At 40.2% G+C, this 17,237-nt stretch overlaps 2 protein-coding genes across 6 annotated transcripts in view; both read left to right on the forward strand.

Annotated features, from left to right (window-relative positions):
* Positions 1-17,237, forward strand: part of afap1 (actin filament associated protein 1) — a 187,123-nt gene that overhangs the window by 97,820 nt on the left and 72,066 nt on the right. The window lies entirely within an intron of this gene.
* On the forward strand, positions 9,495-15,922 carry LOC123980292 (breast cancer metastasis-suppressor 1-like protein-A). 3 transcript variants are annotated; one of them, XM_046064599.1, is made up of 9 exons: positions 9,495-9,752; positions 11,436-11,594; positions 11,897-11,987; positions 12,090-12,217; positions 12,312-12,391; positions 13,181-13,277; positions 13,449-13,538; positions 13,628-13,692; positions 13,809-15,922. In XM_046064599.1, the coding sequence occupies exons 2-9, from the start codon at positions 11,456-11,458 to the stop codon at positions 13,905-13,907; spliced, it is 789 nt and encodes a 262-aa protein (XP_045920555.1). In that variant the 5' UTR covers positions 9,495-9,752; positions 11,436-11,455; the 3' UTR covers positions 13,908-15,922. The 3 variants fall into 3 exon arrangements, with proteins under 3 accessions (XP_045920555.1, XP_045920554.1, XP_045920553.1); XM_046064598.1 differs by lacking the exon at positions 9,495-9,752 and adding an exon at positions 9,815-9,980 and having other exon boundaries at positions 11,380-11,594; XM_046064597.1 differs by lacking the exon at positions 9,495-9,752 and adding an exon at positions 9,821-9,980.

The following is a 17,237-nucleotide window of genomic DNA, read 5'->3' on the forward strand; positions in this document are numbered from 1 at the left end:
ATTCTATGAGGTAAAGTAAGAACACGAACACAACACTGTAACAATGACACATTTTTGTAAATGTATGAAATGCACAGACAGATGTGTGTATGTGCCATACCTGCAGGGTAGTCTGAACACCAGCATGAACGCTGTACTCCAGCAATTCACTGTCAATCACTTTGTTCATTCCCTGAAGAAAAAGGGAAAAAAAACACTCACAGAATTAAATCACATTATAAAGCTCTGTTCACATGGCCTGCCTTTATTTTCAGCATTTAATGATTATATTCCAGATTTCAAGTAATTCCTCACCTCATCGTCTTTGTCTCCGAGCTGAGAGCCTGGATCCAGGCTGCTGGCTGTGGCTATGGGGTAGGGGCCCTCCTCTGGCTCCTTCATAAACACTGGCCTGTCCTCCATGGAGATCCACTCCTGGTAAACACGGACCACTTTACGCATCGCTGCAGCTTCGCACATGGGAAGGAGAAACGCCTGTATTGGTAGAGACAGATATAAATATTAACAGGTAATATTACACAACATATACTATACAAAACAATCCTCCAAAGAAAGACAGCTGTAAAAGACCAAGTGACTTGTGCATAGACAGTGTGTGAACAAAAAATACTTCCATAAATCCACTCCAAATGCAGATGTGACTTACATTAAAGCGCCAATCAAATGTTTGACACATAAGTCAGTTACATTTACATTTATTCATTTAGCTGACGCTTTTATCCAAAGCGACTTACAATTGCTATACATGTCAGAGGTCGCACGCCTCTGGAGCAACGAGGGGTTAAGTGTCTTGCTCAGGGACACAATGGTGGATGTCTCACATTGGGAATCGAACCCGGGTCTCCCACACCAAAGGCAAGCATCTTATCTATGCGCCATCACCACCCCACACAGTTAAATGACCCCCCCCCGAAAAAAAAGATAATAAAGAAAGTTATTTCTCATTCACCTGTCTAAAGATCTCAGTGATAAAGTTGACGTTGGTTCTGGAGCAGGTCAGCACTCTTCTCACCACCTCCATGTCCGTCAGCTGCTCTTCATCCATGGAGCAGAGTGAGGAGGAGCTGGGCTCCCTCTCAGTCAAAGTGGATGTGTTGGAGTGGCTTTGTTCAGGCTCACCCCCAGCTCCCGGACCCATAGATATCCCCATGCTGCCTCCGCCTGATCCAGATGAGCACCCGCTACCTTCCAGGTGGCTGTCAGACCGAATCCCACCTCCGCTGCTGTCATCTGAGCTGCCTGCAGAGCGAGCTGCCAGTCCGGCTGCTGCTCGCTGTGGAGACATTTTGTCATCCATTTCATTTATGCACTTATGGTATCTGGTGTTATGGAAATTTTTTGTATTATTAAATGTCCTTTTCGAATAATATCACATCAATATTTTACATCCGCTACATCCACACCTGAAGTCTAGTGGGCTTTTGTCAGGATAAACCCTCTGAACGACAAGACAATGCCTTGTTAAAAATCCACATATTACCAGAGCTCCAACAACAAGTTGATTAATAGATTAGCTGATTGACAAAAAATTTATCAATAATGTCATTATTTTGCTGTTTTCCTTTGTCACTTTAAAACCTCAATGTTTAAAGTTATTGTTGGATGGACAAAACAAGACATCTGTAGACTTCATACTCGATTCTGTGAACTGATATTTTATTAAAAACAACAACAACCAATTTATCAATCGAGAAAATAATTTGCAGGTTAAAAGATAATGTAAATGATGTAAGTAGATGGAACTTTCCAGGGGCTTGAACCAGACTTGGCGCAGACTGTCTATTGCAAAAATATGGATTTGTTACCTGTATGTTCTTGGGGACATTCTCTCCCTCTGTTCCTGGGATGTGTGTTTGTGTGCTCGTTCGTGGCTCGAGCCAGAAAGAAACCAGCCAGCGGATGAAGATGACTCGGGCCTGAAGGAAGCTCTCCTTGGTGCAGTACAGCGTTTCACCGCCGTCTTGCTCCCTGCGCACCACGCTGTAGTACGGCTTAGGACGCATCGGAGGCACATCTGCAGGGAAAGAGGAAAATCTTTATTTTTATATTTAGTCTGGGGTTCAAATAAGACAATATTACAGTTCAGTGTGTTTCCAGTAGCTATTAAAGATCGAACGTAACTGACCCAGTATTGGGTTGTAGAGGCTGGTTTCCATGGCAAAGTTGGGAAAGATGTGAGGAAGGTAAAACTTCCTGAAGTGACCAAAGAGGAAGCTGAAACCACGTTCATGGTTCTCTTTACAGCGCCACTCAAGTGACTTAGCCTAGAGAGAGAGAGACACACACACACACACACACACAGTTGTGTTTGAGCATTACGCACACAAAACAGGGCCAGGCGGTGAAGAGCACCATTGTTTTAGGGCAGAATGTTATCAATGTGTGTCTGATAGCAGCAAGAAAAGGAAATAAAAGAACAAAGACAGTATGTGTCAATATGGGATGACATTTGTATTTGAACACATTAATGATACCAGTAAGGAGTTAGATAAATACTTCATCTACCATCACGTTTCTTTATATGATAATGTAAGCAAATGACAGACCTGTTTTCTCCCTGTTTAGCATTAGTGGCATTAGTAAGGCATCATGTGCAAAAGTGTAATTATGTAGTGTTAGCTGTGTTAGTAAGAAATGATGATAATACCTGGTTTACCATGTATTTGAGTAAAGCTTCTAAAAAGTAAGCAGTGAGGTCTTCCTGGTTCTTGTCACCAGACTGGGGGGGAACCAATGGAGTGATCTCTTCTGGGGTAACCTGAGCTGCAAGGGGGGGGGGGGGGGGGGGGGGGGTGCAGGGAGATTTAATGTTTATATTACAATGAATACCGCAAAAGATGCTGTCATTTCTTTAATCTACACTATCTCTTGAGGAAAAAATGTACGGGGTTCCAAATCGCATCCAATATATTATACCTTGTCAGATGCCAATTTATCAATCTAAAATGTGAGTGTGTTCTACTAACTCTCTGTTAAACTCAGCGGCGGGTTGATCAGGGTGTCCAGGGTGCGTGGGGTCCCATGGCAGAGTGGAGCTGGGAAGCCAGGAATCAAACAGGCAAACATGCAGAGCTGCTCACGCTCTGCATTACTCTGTAACGCCTGCATCCACAGCAAGAACAAGCGCACACCTTCACGACGGATCTACAGTGTAGATGAGAGAAGGAGAGATCAGCACTAAAGAGAAACCTAAATTAGTGCATATTACTAGTTTTTTGAATAATCTAATTTGTGAATTGCTGTTTAGTAAATATTCCTTAATGCAGCACGATACAAAACTGGAAACGCTCTGTAAAATGTTGTATAAATTCCAATAGAGACTCACTATGATTTTAGTCACAATCTCATTTTTTTTCAGTAATGATACTAATATTATCAATATCAAAACATAAAAAATTATTGCAATCAGAATGTAATGATGCTGAGATGCAAAACGACATGTATACTGCTTAAGTGAACACTTTTCATATAATTTACAGAGAAAAAGAAAAGACGAGGCTGTAATTATCCCATTAGAGTTAGCAGCAAATCAAAGCAGTACCTTCAGAGAGTTCCCAGTGTGCAACAGCTTCTTTAGGATCAGCCCTGAGAGAGAAAGACATGTCAGCCCGGTCAACTACAGTGTGCTGTTAATTTAACTTATGGTTAGACAGCTCTGATAACATTAAAAGCTGATTTTACATACTTTTGACTTGGTGAAAAATAAAATGACTTGCCAAATCGTAGTATAGACATTTTAAGGTATATAAAATGCATCTGTGAAATATATACAGATTTTTATAACCTTGTAACTTGATACTCATTTCAACATTTTTTTCCCTTTTAAAAGGATCCAAATCGAGCATCTAAGGTGGTGTACCTTAAAGGAAATTTGTGATATTGAGCTATATAAATAAAATGTATGCCGTGCATTCTTCTCTTTGCAGTTTGCAGTGGTAGGTGTCTAACATTACTGAAATACTGAATCTATCATGTACAGGTAAGAGGCAGCACTGGTTAAACCGGATTCAACAACACCTAGTTTGCTGCGACGATCTGATCTGCTGCACTCATGTATAAGATCAACTGTAACATGTGTGTCAGGAAAGGGCCTGACGGTGGTTTATACCGATGCTGTGGAACTGCCACCGGCTCTGGATTCTCTCTGGCAAGAGCTGGAGGATTTTCTGGCGAGAAAAAGAAGATGTTGTTATGTGAGAGTTTTGTATATTTGGCCTTTCAACTACAGATGGACGAGGTAACCTAAAATCTACTGTATAACAATATGAACTTTTCCATTTAACTTATATAACAATAACAATTAAAGGTTAAGGTTTCACTGGTTGTTCACCGGATTAAAACAATTTAATGCTATGAGAGTACATTAAAGAAAGAAGGATTTAAGTAATCAATAATTGTTCTTGTCCAACCCTGAAGTTAACTAATGCACATCAGGGAAAACCTGTATTCAGCACATTACTGTATTAAGTACTCACTGGTCTTGTGCTTTGCCCAGCATTGTTTGGAATTTAATGTGTGTGGAGGGCCAAATGGAGGTCACTAACACACACACACACACACTATACTATCTTATCCTGGCTACTCTCAGCACCACCACCCTGTTCTGAGTGTTGCTAAATGTCAGTGGTGTTAGTCAGTACCACATCATCAGCTGGCATTGACCTCAGACTAAGACCACCGACAGAAAGTTAGAGGAATCACGAACACTTCAGTGATTTTAGTTTCACATAATGTCAGATGTTGCATTGAGCATTCAGAGAGTTTCAGTCTCTAAATTTCCATTTTAATTACAATCTGCAACAATATTTTATTACCTCAAAGATGAAGAGGATTGAGTCCAGCTCCTCCCTCTGAGACTTGTGACCTGAAACACAAACACACTTGCTTGCTATACAGCAATGATCCCCGAAATTATTTTTACCCTGTGAATGCTGACCAGAGCTCATCTTAATTGTTTGGATCTTGACTTTGACAGTAAGTAAAACGTACCTTTTTGCTTGAGGCTGACCTCAATGGTGACAAAGTTCTCAAAGAAGACATAGTAGATATGGGAGTAGTTCAGGTCGAAGAACTGTTTCAGCTCTGAAGGCTCTGCGTTTTCTGCAAAATGAGAAGGCAAATAATTAACACAAACTCAGAAGAAGGAAAACAAGGTTAACTAAAAAACTGTCCACAAGTGTGTCCTTGATTCCTCCAGAAATACAAACTTTGTCAGTGCTGAAAACAGCTTTCAACTGGTTACATGACCATCCTCATTTTCATTCCTCACATCATTCATTTATACGTCCCTTACCAACCCTCCATCACACATACGAAACATCAAATGTACTTCTCAACTTGAGCGCCAACCGTATTCAGTCAAGAGAAAAACAGAAAAATAAAATAAAGCAACAATAACAGCAGAGGAGAGGGAGGTAAAATGCTGTAGACTAAGAGGGCTTTCACACCTGCCTCATTTAGTTCAGTTGAATCGCACTAGAGTTCGTTTTCCCCCTTGGTACGGTTCGTTTGGGCTGGTGTGAATGCAGCAATTGCACTTGGGTGCGCACCAGAAGCGGACCAAACAAGCATAACGGGAGAGGTGGTCTCGGTATGCTTTCCAACGAACTCTGGTGCAGTTTGCTTGTGATGTGAAAACAAACGAACCAATCACAGGATTTTGTTCTATTTTATGATGGAATAGATGTGATCTAAGCATTATTTCCAAAGCTAAACCACTAATAAAATCAATCTGCTGACCACAAAATGTGTTCATCTTATAATTGATCTGTATGCCATGCTATGTTTATGAAAATCATTTGGTAACGTATAATTGTAAGTGCAGGTATTTTCCCTGATTAATATGTTAAAATCTGTTCAAAAAAGGAGGACAAGTAGCACTCCGGTCATCCTGTCAGTTCATTAAGTCCATAAAACATTTGTGACAGCGATACCACAGTATACTATAGGCGAATAAGCCCCAAATTATTACTGTTGTCCTGTTTTAACGTTAATGATAATAGGCTATGTGGTCGACCTGTGGTCTAACATTACCAATCATGCTTATAATAAATTATTACTTCGTGAGCTCTTTGCAATACAGATCAGAAGCATTAAATTGCTGCATAAAACTTCTGTCAGTCACAAGAATTTGATTTCCCCACGTGGGTCCTGATGATGCAGGATGACGATCGTCAAAGCTGTCCAATCAACAAGCTAGGAAGTCTGTGTGTGAACATGAACCGGACTAGAACTAAAATGCAACAGTGTATAATTTTTTTCCACTTGGTCTGGACCAAATGACCCGAACTACAGGTGTGAAAGCACCCTAAAAAGTCGAAACACATCCAAAAGGGCTGCAACTTATGATTATATTCATTATCGATTAATCAATTCGTTGTTTGGTCTATAAAATGTCAGGAAAAGGTGAAGAATTTTGATCTGTTTTCCAAAACCCAAGATGACATCATCACATGTCCTGCTTTGTCCACAACATAAAGATATTTAGTTTACTGTAAAGAGGAGTAAAAAAAAAAAAAGAAACAGAAAATATTCACACATATCAGAGAATTTGGAAATTTTCTTAGAAAAACGGCAAAGATCCGATTATTAAAATAGTTAGCTATTAATTTAATAGTTGACAACTAATTGACTAATCACTGGCGCTCTAAATGACAACCTGTTGTGAAGAAAACACAATTCTGCCTTTTCATCACAGGAAGTATATTTAAGCCATGTAACCTCACCGCAGCATATGAGTTCTCTAAATAAGCAGTAGAAAAGAAAACAGCCCAGTCTGAGTCCCAGCTACAGTTTCAGATGTACTGCTCTAAAGGAGGTGCTCTGGACTGAATCTCTGCCTTAACGCCACCAGCTGTCATTAGGGAGGAGACACACCGACTCACACACGGAGATAAAACATACAGCACATACTGAGAATACAACCACCACTAATAGTTCAGGGTCAGAACTGAAAGAAAACACACAAGCATGTGGGACATTATGCACTGACACACACACACACACACACACAATCAGAAGAGCCTCTGGTGATAGTCTCTGGGTTTGTTTATATGAAGTCTGACAGCTGAACTCCGCCCCCCCCCCACACACACACTTGCAAACACACGCGCACACTCGCAAACACACACACTCCAGGCTCTATGCCATAGTGGACCTTGTAAGGTCTTAGTGGCATAACTGAGTGGTTTTCTACATTTTCCTCTGGGGGTGGACATCTTTAATACAGCTTTTTTTACTAGCATTAAAGTAGAATTTAAATATAGCAATTTATCACTCTTTCCATTGCAACAGGCCTTTAGATGTCCATGATGACCAGAGTTACATTTACCTTACTGTTCTACATCAGTCAACAAGTGTGAACCAGTAATCTATCAAATGAGCTGCTTTACTCTGAGGTTTCCACAATGGTCTAGTTTCTGTTCTTACCCAGATGACAAATATACACACCTTGCCATTAAAACAGAATTTTCCGATAACCTTACTTGAATGAGTGCATTTGCAAACTTGTAAGTTCCTCAAGGGATCATCATGGCAGGAACAAACAAAGTGTGACCTCTAATACTGGAAGGAAATTCTGACCTTGTAATGTGATATGGAGGTATTTGCTCTCATCATTAGATGGATTTAGCTAAATAGCTTGTAAAAACAATACTATCTTACTTAGACAATGGCTACACTATTACCCTCCCACATAAATGTAGTCAAGGTTTAGTTATTATCCAAAAAACAACGGTGGGAACAGCTATTTGTTTTTGGTCTGGCATTAACAACAGGGCTGGCGAGTTACTTGATAACCTGATTGCATCAAACGCATTGAAAGTGATGAAATACCTTTCTGTTTAATCATTATTTGAGATCAAGTATGAATTGCAAAACTCTCTCACTCCCAGGGGAGGGTCTTGTTTGAGGATAAAGAAAACTGGCCAATTAAAATCACTTTTCACAAGAACAACGGCGAAGTGAAAAACATCAGTGAGGTATATTATGTAGCCTGCTTGGTCTGGCACCACGATCATTAAAAATGTGTGGTTAGCTATCCAGCTGTCTGAGCATTCCTCCCCAAACAATGTGACTTCAAGTGTGTTTGTGTGCCTGTGATCGTTATCAAGGTCTTGTGTTCCCCATAGGAGGGGCACACCCCTTCTCTCACTGTCCCGCGCGCACACACACACACACACACACACACACACACAGCCCAGTAGCTCTTACAATAGAAACAGGAAGTTGGGTTTCTGTATACAGACAGAGAGGAAATACTCGGTTTCCCTCTCCTGTCAGTGTGTGTGCTTTTGTGGGTGTGTACATGTGTGAGAGAAAGTGTGTGTCAGTGAAAGATGTACACAGGCACTCACAAATCCATCACTTATTCATGCCATCCTCCCTTTCTCCCACACATTCAAAGCAATGCATTTGGTGTTGTGTCGTAACACATCTTAAAAAAATACCACTCAGCAATTCTCACACACCAGGTCCTTTTCCAGCACTCAGACACACCCCTGGATAAATCAAACCTGCCTGACTAACAGCTTGTAGCATCACTGTGCCAAAAAACTACGCAGTCAGCTTCATACACACATGTTCCCACACGTAGTAAAAAGACGCACCCGGTTCACCTCTATGCAGAGACCTCAATTCAAATTTAATTTTAAATATCCTATAATGTAATGGAAGTGTCACTTACACAATGTGTAAAGCACGTCTTCGAACTCTGTTCTAACTCGACAGTCTCAGTGACAGTGAGTATACGTCTTTCACATAAGCCTGTACACACATAAGGTCACTACTGCCCATCATAGTCATTCTGGGGGGGAAACAAATAAAGCAATAACTTTAAAGATGAACGGATGTGGCAAAATTATGAGTGATCAACTGCTTTGCAATGGGCTGCCGAATTGATGTTAGATACTAAAAAAACTGAAATTGTCTCAAGGTTTGTTGTGAAAAGGTTGTATCCCTATTTACACACAACACAACTATGACTTTCATGATTTCTGAGACTAGTTTGGTGCGGCATTCCCTGTATGCACAGAATGGCACGTAGAAGCTAACGTGTTAGCTGCTTAATAATGATTTTTAACTTACCTATGACTATTCTGAGATGTTTCAGCCTCGTCAACACGTCCTTCTTTGGGTCCAACACTTTCTGTGTTGATTTTTTAACGTCCCCATGAGGCTTTTTGGAGAACATTCCTGGGGCAGGAGACACAAGAATGCGATGGTAGACAGCAAGGAGGAGCTAGCTGTGTAGCCACTTAAATAGCCTCAGCGAGCGTTAATCTTCAAACTATAAGAAAATCCGTGGCTCCTCGATCATTTATTAACGCTGCACTGCGAAATAGCTGCCCTCCACAACAGCGCGGATTATACCGAGGGGTAAATTTAGTCGGAGAAAGCGCATTCTGTTTAAACTACAGCAGATTTGTAAAACATAGCGGGGCAAAGCATCCATCCATCGCACCCCGTTTCCACAACAGTCTGCAGCCTGAAGGCTAAACTAGCTGGTTAGCTAGCTCCGCTGAAAACATCATGGCGGAGGAGGGAGGAGGAAAAACAAAATAATGGATACCAGAGATATTCAACGCCAAAATAGTTCAACAATAACTAAACTTTGGTTAAGACTGAACTATATCATATACGAATGTTGAAGACGGCAATATCCATAGAAACAATTTCACAAGCGTTAAAGTTTTAAACGCCATTCAGCAATTCTGTTCGAACTCTCAGCCTCAAGCGACAGTGCTGAACCCTGGGTAACGTAGTTTACGGCTGACTATTGGATCTTCAGTGACGTGAATGTTAGCCATACAGAAAACTACAGTTCCCTATAGAAATAAGAGCGCCGTATTGACATTTGTTTTTAGCTTAGCTGGGATACACGAGTGAAATTGTAACCGAGGGAAAAATAAGTTTTGGCTTCTTATCTCTGAACGTTGCTTTTACCTTAATCATTCTCACAAACACTCTGCACCCCCCCTCATGTGAGTTATGATTTAGTTTTAAGCTTCCTTGGTAATGTATTTCTGTAACAACTCGTGCTAATCTTGCTTGCTACCAAACTACACTGGTTTGCTAACATGCTAACGTTATGCTAACTTGATGTGTTGTTTGTTAATGTTTATGTCGTCTTGTAATGTTATAGATAAAAGACACACACCTACATCTGCTAGTCAGTTAAATTATTTTGCATGACTAAGTTTTCAGAACTAATAACAAGCTATCTAAAAAAGCCATAAAGCAATGGGCGTTCATTCTTGTTGTCAGAGATATTCATTGACGTTAGTGTTTCCCGCATTTCAAAAATAAATTTTTTTTCAATTTGATCTACCATTAAAAATATCTATACGTGACAAGAATGTATAAAACATCGTTCATTATCATTATAATTTCGGTGGCTACCCTACATCACTAACGTTAATAACTTACCTGCATTTGGTAAATAACAATGGGAGTATTAAACACTCACATAAATTAAAAAACTTACAGGTAGAAATGTCTAACGAATCAACTGCTCATCAAGTGATAAGATGTCATTACTTTGAACTGCCAAGTCATTTTAGTTGCCCATATGACGTGACTGCATCAATAGTTGTGACCATTAAGTAATTTGCCCTTAATGTTCAGACGTGTTTAACCATCTTTTTAATTTCAAGTGTAAAGGAGAAATTGTGAAGGATTGTGAAGATGTGTGAAGGAGAGATTCAGAAGATCTTTTCTTCCTGCAGCCCTGAGACTTTATAATCAGCACTGATAAGCATTAAACAGAAACCCCAACTCAGAGACTGAGTGAAAATCAATGCACAATGTCACTTTGCATCTTTAATATTGGAATTTGTTTTTATTTGTTTTTATCTGTTTTAAGTGTCAAGGAAAAGCACGCCAATATGCATATAGTCACTTGCACTGTTTCATATTTGGTAATTTGTTTTATAGGTGTAAAAACAGTTTTTTAATTTTAGTATTGTATAATTTATTTAGAATTTTGATATTGTTAGTATTATGTTAATGTCACTTATCACTTTACTTTATTCCATGCTATCCACTTTCTGCTGTAATGTTGAAATTTCTCACCTGTAAGACAAATAAAGGCTGATCTAATCTTATCTAATCTAATCTAATCTAAAGTGACTTTTCAATTTATACACACTCAGTGGTTATAATTATGCATGATGCAGATGGGAAAACATAATTGAAAATAACTATGCACTGCATTACGGACTTAAGACTTTCTCATGTACATGCGAAACTACTAAAGCTCCCCAGTAGATGTAAAGTGTGGGCATGTTTTGAAATCTTTTAGCTTTTTAATATCTACAGGAGATAAACTAAACAAATGGAATCAAATAATATGTTAAAAGTGTAAAGCTGTATCTGTTGCAGGTAAAACTGCCAAAGGAGCCTGACATTTTCTTTATATCTAACATTCACTTCATTAGTCTGAAGTCGACTCGCTGCCATGCCAGTGCACCGTGACCGGGAGAAGAAGGAGTGCACAGTAGAGGAGATGGAGGTGGAGGAGCATGAACAAGAGGCGTCCAGCTCAGAGGAGGAGGATTCTGACACCTCCTCTGTCTCGGAGGATGGAGACAGCTCTGGTGAGAAATGCTGAAACAGCTAAAATTGAGCACAACATTCTCCTTCAAACTTTGTTTCAGTAAATGATTCTGAGAGAAAGTAGTTGCTGTCAAATGTTTGACTGGACATTCCTAACCAATGAATTGGTCCATCCTTGTGAGACTGTCCATTTGTAAATCTTTCATGGCTGGCAGACAAATAACCTAGCAGAAATATTTGTCAGCCAGGTTTTGCTTCCATATCAGCTCTTAAGCAGCTGCTATTCAAACTTAAATTCATAATACATTGAGTTTTTTTTGTGCGTGTCTTGATCGTGTTCCAGAAATGGACGAGGAGGACTGTGAGCGGAGGAGGATGGAGTGTCTGGATGAAATGTCCAATCTGGAGAAACAGTTCACGGATCTCAAAGACCAGTAAGACTGAACTAGATATTTGTCAAGTTTACCTTCTGACTTTGACACCTAAACTCATAGGAATTAGCTACGGCCGTAGTTACACCTGTGTTTTTTGTGCAGGCTGTATCACGAGCGTCTCAGTCAGGTGAACAGCAAGCTGGCAGAGGTGGATGCTGGCCGGGCTGCAGAATATCTGGAGCCTCTGGCGGTACTGCTAGAGAACATGCAAGTCCGAACCAAGGTGGCAGGTAACTTCACCACATAAGACATAAAATCTTTACACTCATTATTATCATTTCCTTATTCACACTGTTATTGTGTGTCTCCCTTTGTCTTTGCCAGGTATTTACAGAGAGCTGTGTCTGGAGTCTGTGAAGAACAAGTATGAGTGTGAGACCCAAGCAGCATGCCAGCACTGGGAGGTCAGACACACACACACACGCCCATTTATACTTCTATACGTGAGGACTCATTGATATAATGCATTCTTTAACCCTAGCCTTAACCATCACAACTAAATTAACTAACCCCAACACAAGCCCTTCTTTTGATCAGATGTTTTATCATTAGAGGAGTTTTATATTGCTTTTTGATTCATCCTCATTCTGTCCTCTAACTTAACCTAAAGCTAATTCTAACCTTAAACTTGTGAAAGGGTTGACCCTGATCACAGCCTGGAGGGGAGACCACATGATAATAAACTGAGCATGAGAGGCTGGGATCATTGTTTTATTCCCCCACCCCTAAAGCCTTTCTGGCACATTATTTAAAGATTATTTTAATAAGATGTTTTATCATTAGAGGAGTTTTTTTATATAGATTTTCTTTTTGCCTGGGCACCACAAACTACATCCTTGGGATGTAGTCCAACACTCGCTTAACATAAACCTTATTAATCTAACCTTAAAACCAAGTCCTAACCTTCAAACTGCCCTTTGAAGGTCCAGCCCAAAGTGAGGACTGGCTGAAATGTCCTCACTCTCAAGGTCTAAAACGGAAATTGGGCCTTGCAAAGATAGACTTACCCATACACACACACACACACACACACGCACTTAAATTACCGTCTGTTTTACTAAGGTGTATTGCTGAGGTGATACATTTTCTTTTAAGTCCTGCAGCATTTGATCTGTGCTTTTGGCGGCAGTGTACGTACATATTTGGATGCATGCTTGTGTGTTAGATCTATGCTTTTGTGTGTGTGGTTGCAGAGTGAGAAGCTGCTGCTGTTTGATACAGTACAGAGTGAATTGGAGGAGAAAATTAGAAGACTGGAGGAAGACAGACACAGCATAGATATTACATCAGGTAATGCACGCAGAACACAGTCGTTGCATGATGTTATGTTATGCACGTGGCACCAAATAGAACACATTTTAACTGCGGTAATAAGAGCACTCTACACGCTTCAAGCCCAATGTGTTATATTCAGTGCAAACCATTTTGATCTGTCTTTCTCTCTCTCCGTCTCTCGATCAGAGCTGTGGAATGATGAGTTGTCAGGAAGGAAGAAGAGGAGAGATGCGTTAAGTCCAGATAAGAAGAGGAAACGACCTTCTGTGGTGTCCGATATCCTTCTACTGTTAATACCTCTGCTACTGTTCACATTGATACTACTATTTCTACGTATACTGCTTCTTCTCCTTAACCACGCTCACGTCCATATATTGTTTACATGCTGCCTGACTTGGACATCCTGGAGGACTGGACAGCTATCAGAAAGGTGTGCAAAAGTGTCTTGTGTCTTTGTCCCGTGGTGGCAATGGCATTAATGTGTGTGCAGGCATCTTTTAAGAACTTTGTGTGTGTGTGTGTGTGTGTGTGTGTGTTGTCTTCCAGGCCGTGGCTACACTGGGTCCCCACAGAGGGAAGGCTGACTCGGACAGCCCCGTGTTTCCATTCAGACCCGACAGAAACAGACCCATTCTCAACTGCTGAGGAGCACACACACACACACACATTCCCAAACACACGCATATAATGACGCGTCAGGAAATGCACTCAAACACACGAGGACCTCAAGTACATGCAAACATAACACTGTATATCACATACACACACACACACACACACGGTAGCATTCACTTCTGCAGGCATGAAAATGCACCCAGCTGAACACTTCTCTGAATCTTCCCACAATCCACTACAGTCCTTGGCTAACAGCCACACCGGTCAGTAAGCTTCCTCTTGGGCCAACAGGCATGCGCAGTAAAGGACTCACGGTTTTGAATCCCTGTAAAGGACAAACAGGTATAGAAGCATTATTTTTACTAACGTTAGTCACCAGTACCTCTGTTCAGAATTGGGCTATTATTTTTTACTTTTTTTTTGTCTGTACTCATCTCATCCTCATTGGATAGTAAAGAGAGGGTTTCCTGATTAACAGACAATTATAAGCAAATAAAGGGTCTCATTCCAAAATGACATACCATATAAACCATTAAGGAAAAATGTTATACCCAGAGCTCAGCTTATATGGCTGATGTCTGTCATTTCAGTTTTTTCAAAGTTTGACCCCTGAGCGTTAGATCACAACTGTTTTGACTTGATTTGACCATTTTTGTACAACCTAGTTCACACCCAAAGTAAACTGCCGCCTACAGTTGGTGAAGCTCTGTTATCTGAAATGGAGACCTCTGAGTCACATGGAGAGTTATTGCAATAGTCTGCAGCGCTGTTGTTCAAGAGCCTTTGCAAACATTTTATATTGAGTTTAATTTGGCAAGACTGGCCCTTTTAGAAGGCTCTCCTTCTTGGAGCATTCAAATCTTTACTTGCTCAGTGACATGGTCAGGGAGAAGGTTTTGTTACACATGCTCCACATCATGTGTGATTGTAAACATGGAGGTTTTTAATCTTAAACCTAGAGGGTTATGGACAATGCGTCCAGTGACATATGGGAAATACTTTTTTATGAACCTGGTCAGTCGTGCCATGACATTTTTAATTAATGTACTTTTAAAAAAATGTGGATCCGTTTAAATGTCTTTTGAGACTGATACTAACTTTTTGTTACGGTGTTTCGAAGCGTTTGATGGTTTGTACAGTTTTTTTTGGTGTTTTCACAAAGCATCCACAACTCTAGTCTTCCACAGTGCCTTCATTTGAATTCCTGTAAAAGTTCTTTGTCATGTTTTGTAAGAGCTGCAGTTTGGTTGCTGTGACTGGTTGAGACAAACTCAGTGATAGCCGTAATTTAAATGCATGATAAGGAAAAAGATCTTTCAAGGTTGCGTGTGCAGTGTTGACATAGCTGGTTATTTTCATGTGGATCATCAGGTAAAGTGAATTTACTCCCCTCTTTATTCATCGCTACGTCACTGCAATTGCAAACCAGTATCAGTAATGCAATGAGTCATGGTAACCACACACACAACAAATGATTTTAGAATAACTGAGTGCCAAATATAATACAAACAGCATATGAAACGTTAAAATGCCATGGGATCCCTTTAAAGTTGTAGTTCAACAGGTGCATTCTCTTCTTACCCATCTACCTCTTCTCTCTGTCGCCCACTCTACAGTTAAATCCACATTCTGCATTTTTACTCATGAACATGAAAATGCTTTTATCTTCATGAGCTCCCCAAAAAGAGATGATGTTGTTGTTTCAGTGTTTTACTGGTATTTATGGCTGAGCAGATTTGTTAGGATAATATGATGATGACTACAGTAATTGTACAGACAGGGAAAGACTCAAACCATGTCCTTCAAATCCGACCTCGCCATCGACACAACCCACTGTTTATAAAGGATGATAGACACGGCCATTTAGTAATATTGATTTTATAAACTGAAGTGTTTAATGATTAAGGGGGTGTGGATGTTCAATATTCATTCATATCATCAGTTGGTTTTTTTGACAGTTTGTTTAATACTGTGTCGTGTACATTTGTGTCTTTCTTGGTGATGATGTTGGGTGGGTTTTACAATTAAAAGTTGTTTTGTAAGTACTTTGTGGCGTCTCTGTTAAGTGTTTTCTTTTAGCAGAGAAGCCACTGACAGGGAAACGCATCAAGGGTTTACATTACAGTGAAAGTGCTGCCAGACCGAGGGGAGCCTCCGTTACGTCACCCTGGCTCTTTTGCAAGCAATAACCTCACTTATAAGGACAAAATGTTTACAGAGTGCTTTACAGGATCTAAACACAACACATACAAAGGAAGTAGTGGCTGACGCAGGAACTAATAGAGAGGCCACACCTGCCTAGATCGGAGATGACTTAACCAGAATATTTATATTCTCTTAATAAAATGACTATTGATCACACTTAATAGCATTTCTTCCCTGACCACCAGGTGCTTGGAGAGTGTATAAAATGATGTACTGGCACAATGCTTATCATCCCACTAGTGCACTCAGGGCTGTAGGACGCTCTGGCTGCCTTTTCTACTCCCTGTAGTAAAACTGAGGAAAGAGGAGACCTCATCCTCAAAAAATTAATAATCACTTAATCTTTGAACACACTGCTTAATACAATTGAAAAATCAATCTGAGTTCGGTCTCAGGTAAATCCTATAAGCAGGATTTGTCAGCCTGGCCAAAACCGCAGTGATCTCAATGGATAGTCTGGTTTGAAAAAACATTTCAAGTGACAAGTTTTATTTGTTAACATTACACAGCCACAAAATATTGCTTCAGTTTAACAGCTTGCTCTTAATATTTCCAACACGGTAGAGTGACTGTGGCAACTTCCACATGCCGTGACGTCATACGCTCTATATAATGAACATGAGCCCAGGTGTGTCTCGTTTAACTAACCGAGCCTAACACAAGTGGCTATTATAAGCTACTATTTTGAAACCAGTGGCAAATGTAAATCATTGCAACACGACCAAATACACAGTTTGCTTGCTTGTCCTGATTTAAGGAAAGGAAAAGCTAGTGAAAATCAGTTATTATTCACCAACTGGTGAAAGCTACAGAAATGATTAGTTTGTTAAATGGCCTTATTTGACCTCAGACAATAATTGGGAACATTCTAGGCCACATCAGTCAACAACTGTTTGTCATGTTTCCAATTCAGAAGTGAGAGACAGAATTTCAAGTATGTTGATATAAAGTGCCTACAAGTGGATATATTATGCATGAGAAAACACTAAGCCCAGACAGCCCTGCAAATAGAAAGAGCTAATGCAGTAAAACCTAACTGATCCGCCTCACAGCAGATTTTGATGTAACATTAGTGATGGCTCTGTTCCAATAAGCCATGTCAGTGGGCCAGCATGGAGAATACCAGGAGCAATCATTATTGTAATTAGTTACACC

This window comes from Micropterus dolomieu, linkage group LG12 (assembly GCF_021292245.1).
Source record: "Micropterus dolomieu isolate WLL.071019.BEF.003 ecotype Adirondacks linkage group LG12, ASM2129224v1, whole genome shotgun sequence".
In the NCBI taxonomy this organism is placed as follows: Eukaryota; Metazoa; Chordata; class Actinopteri; order Centrarchiformes; family Centrarchidae; genus Micropterus; species Micropterus dolomieu.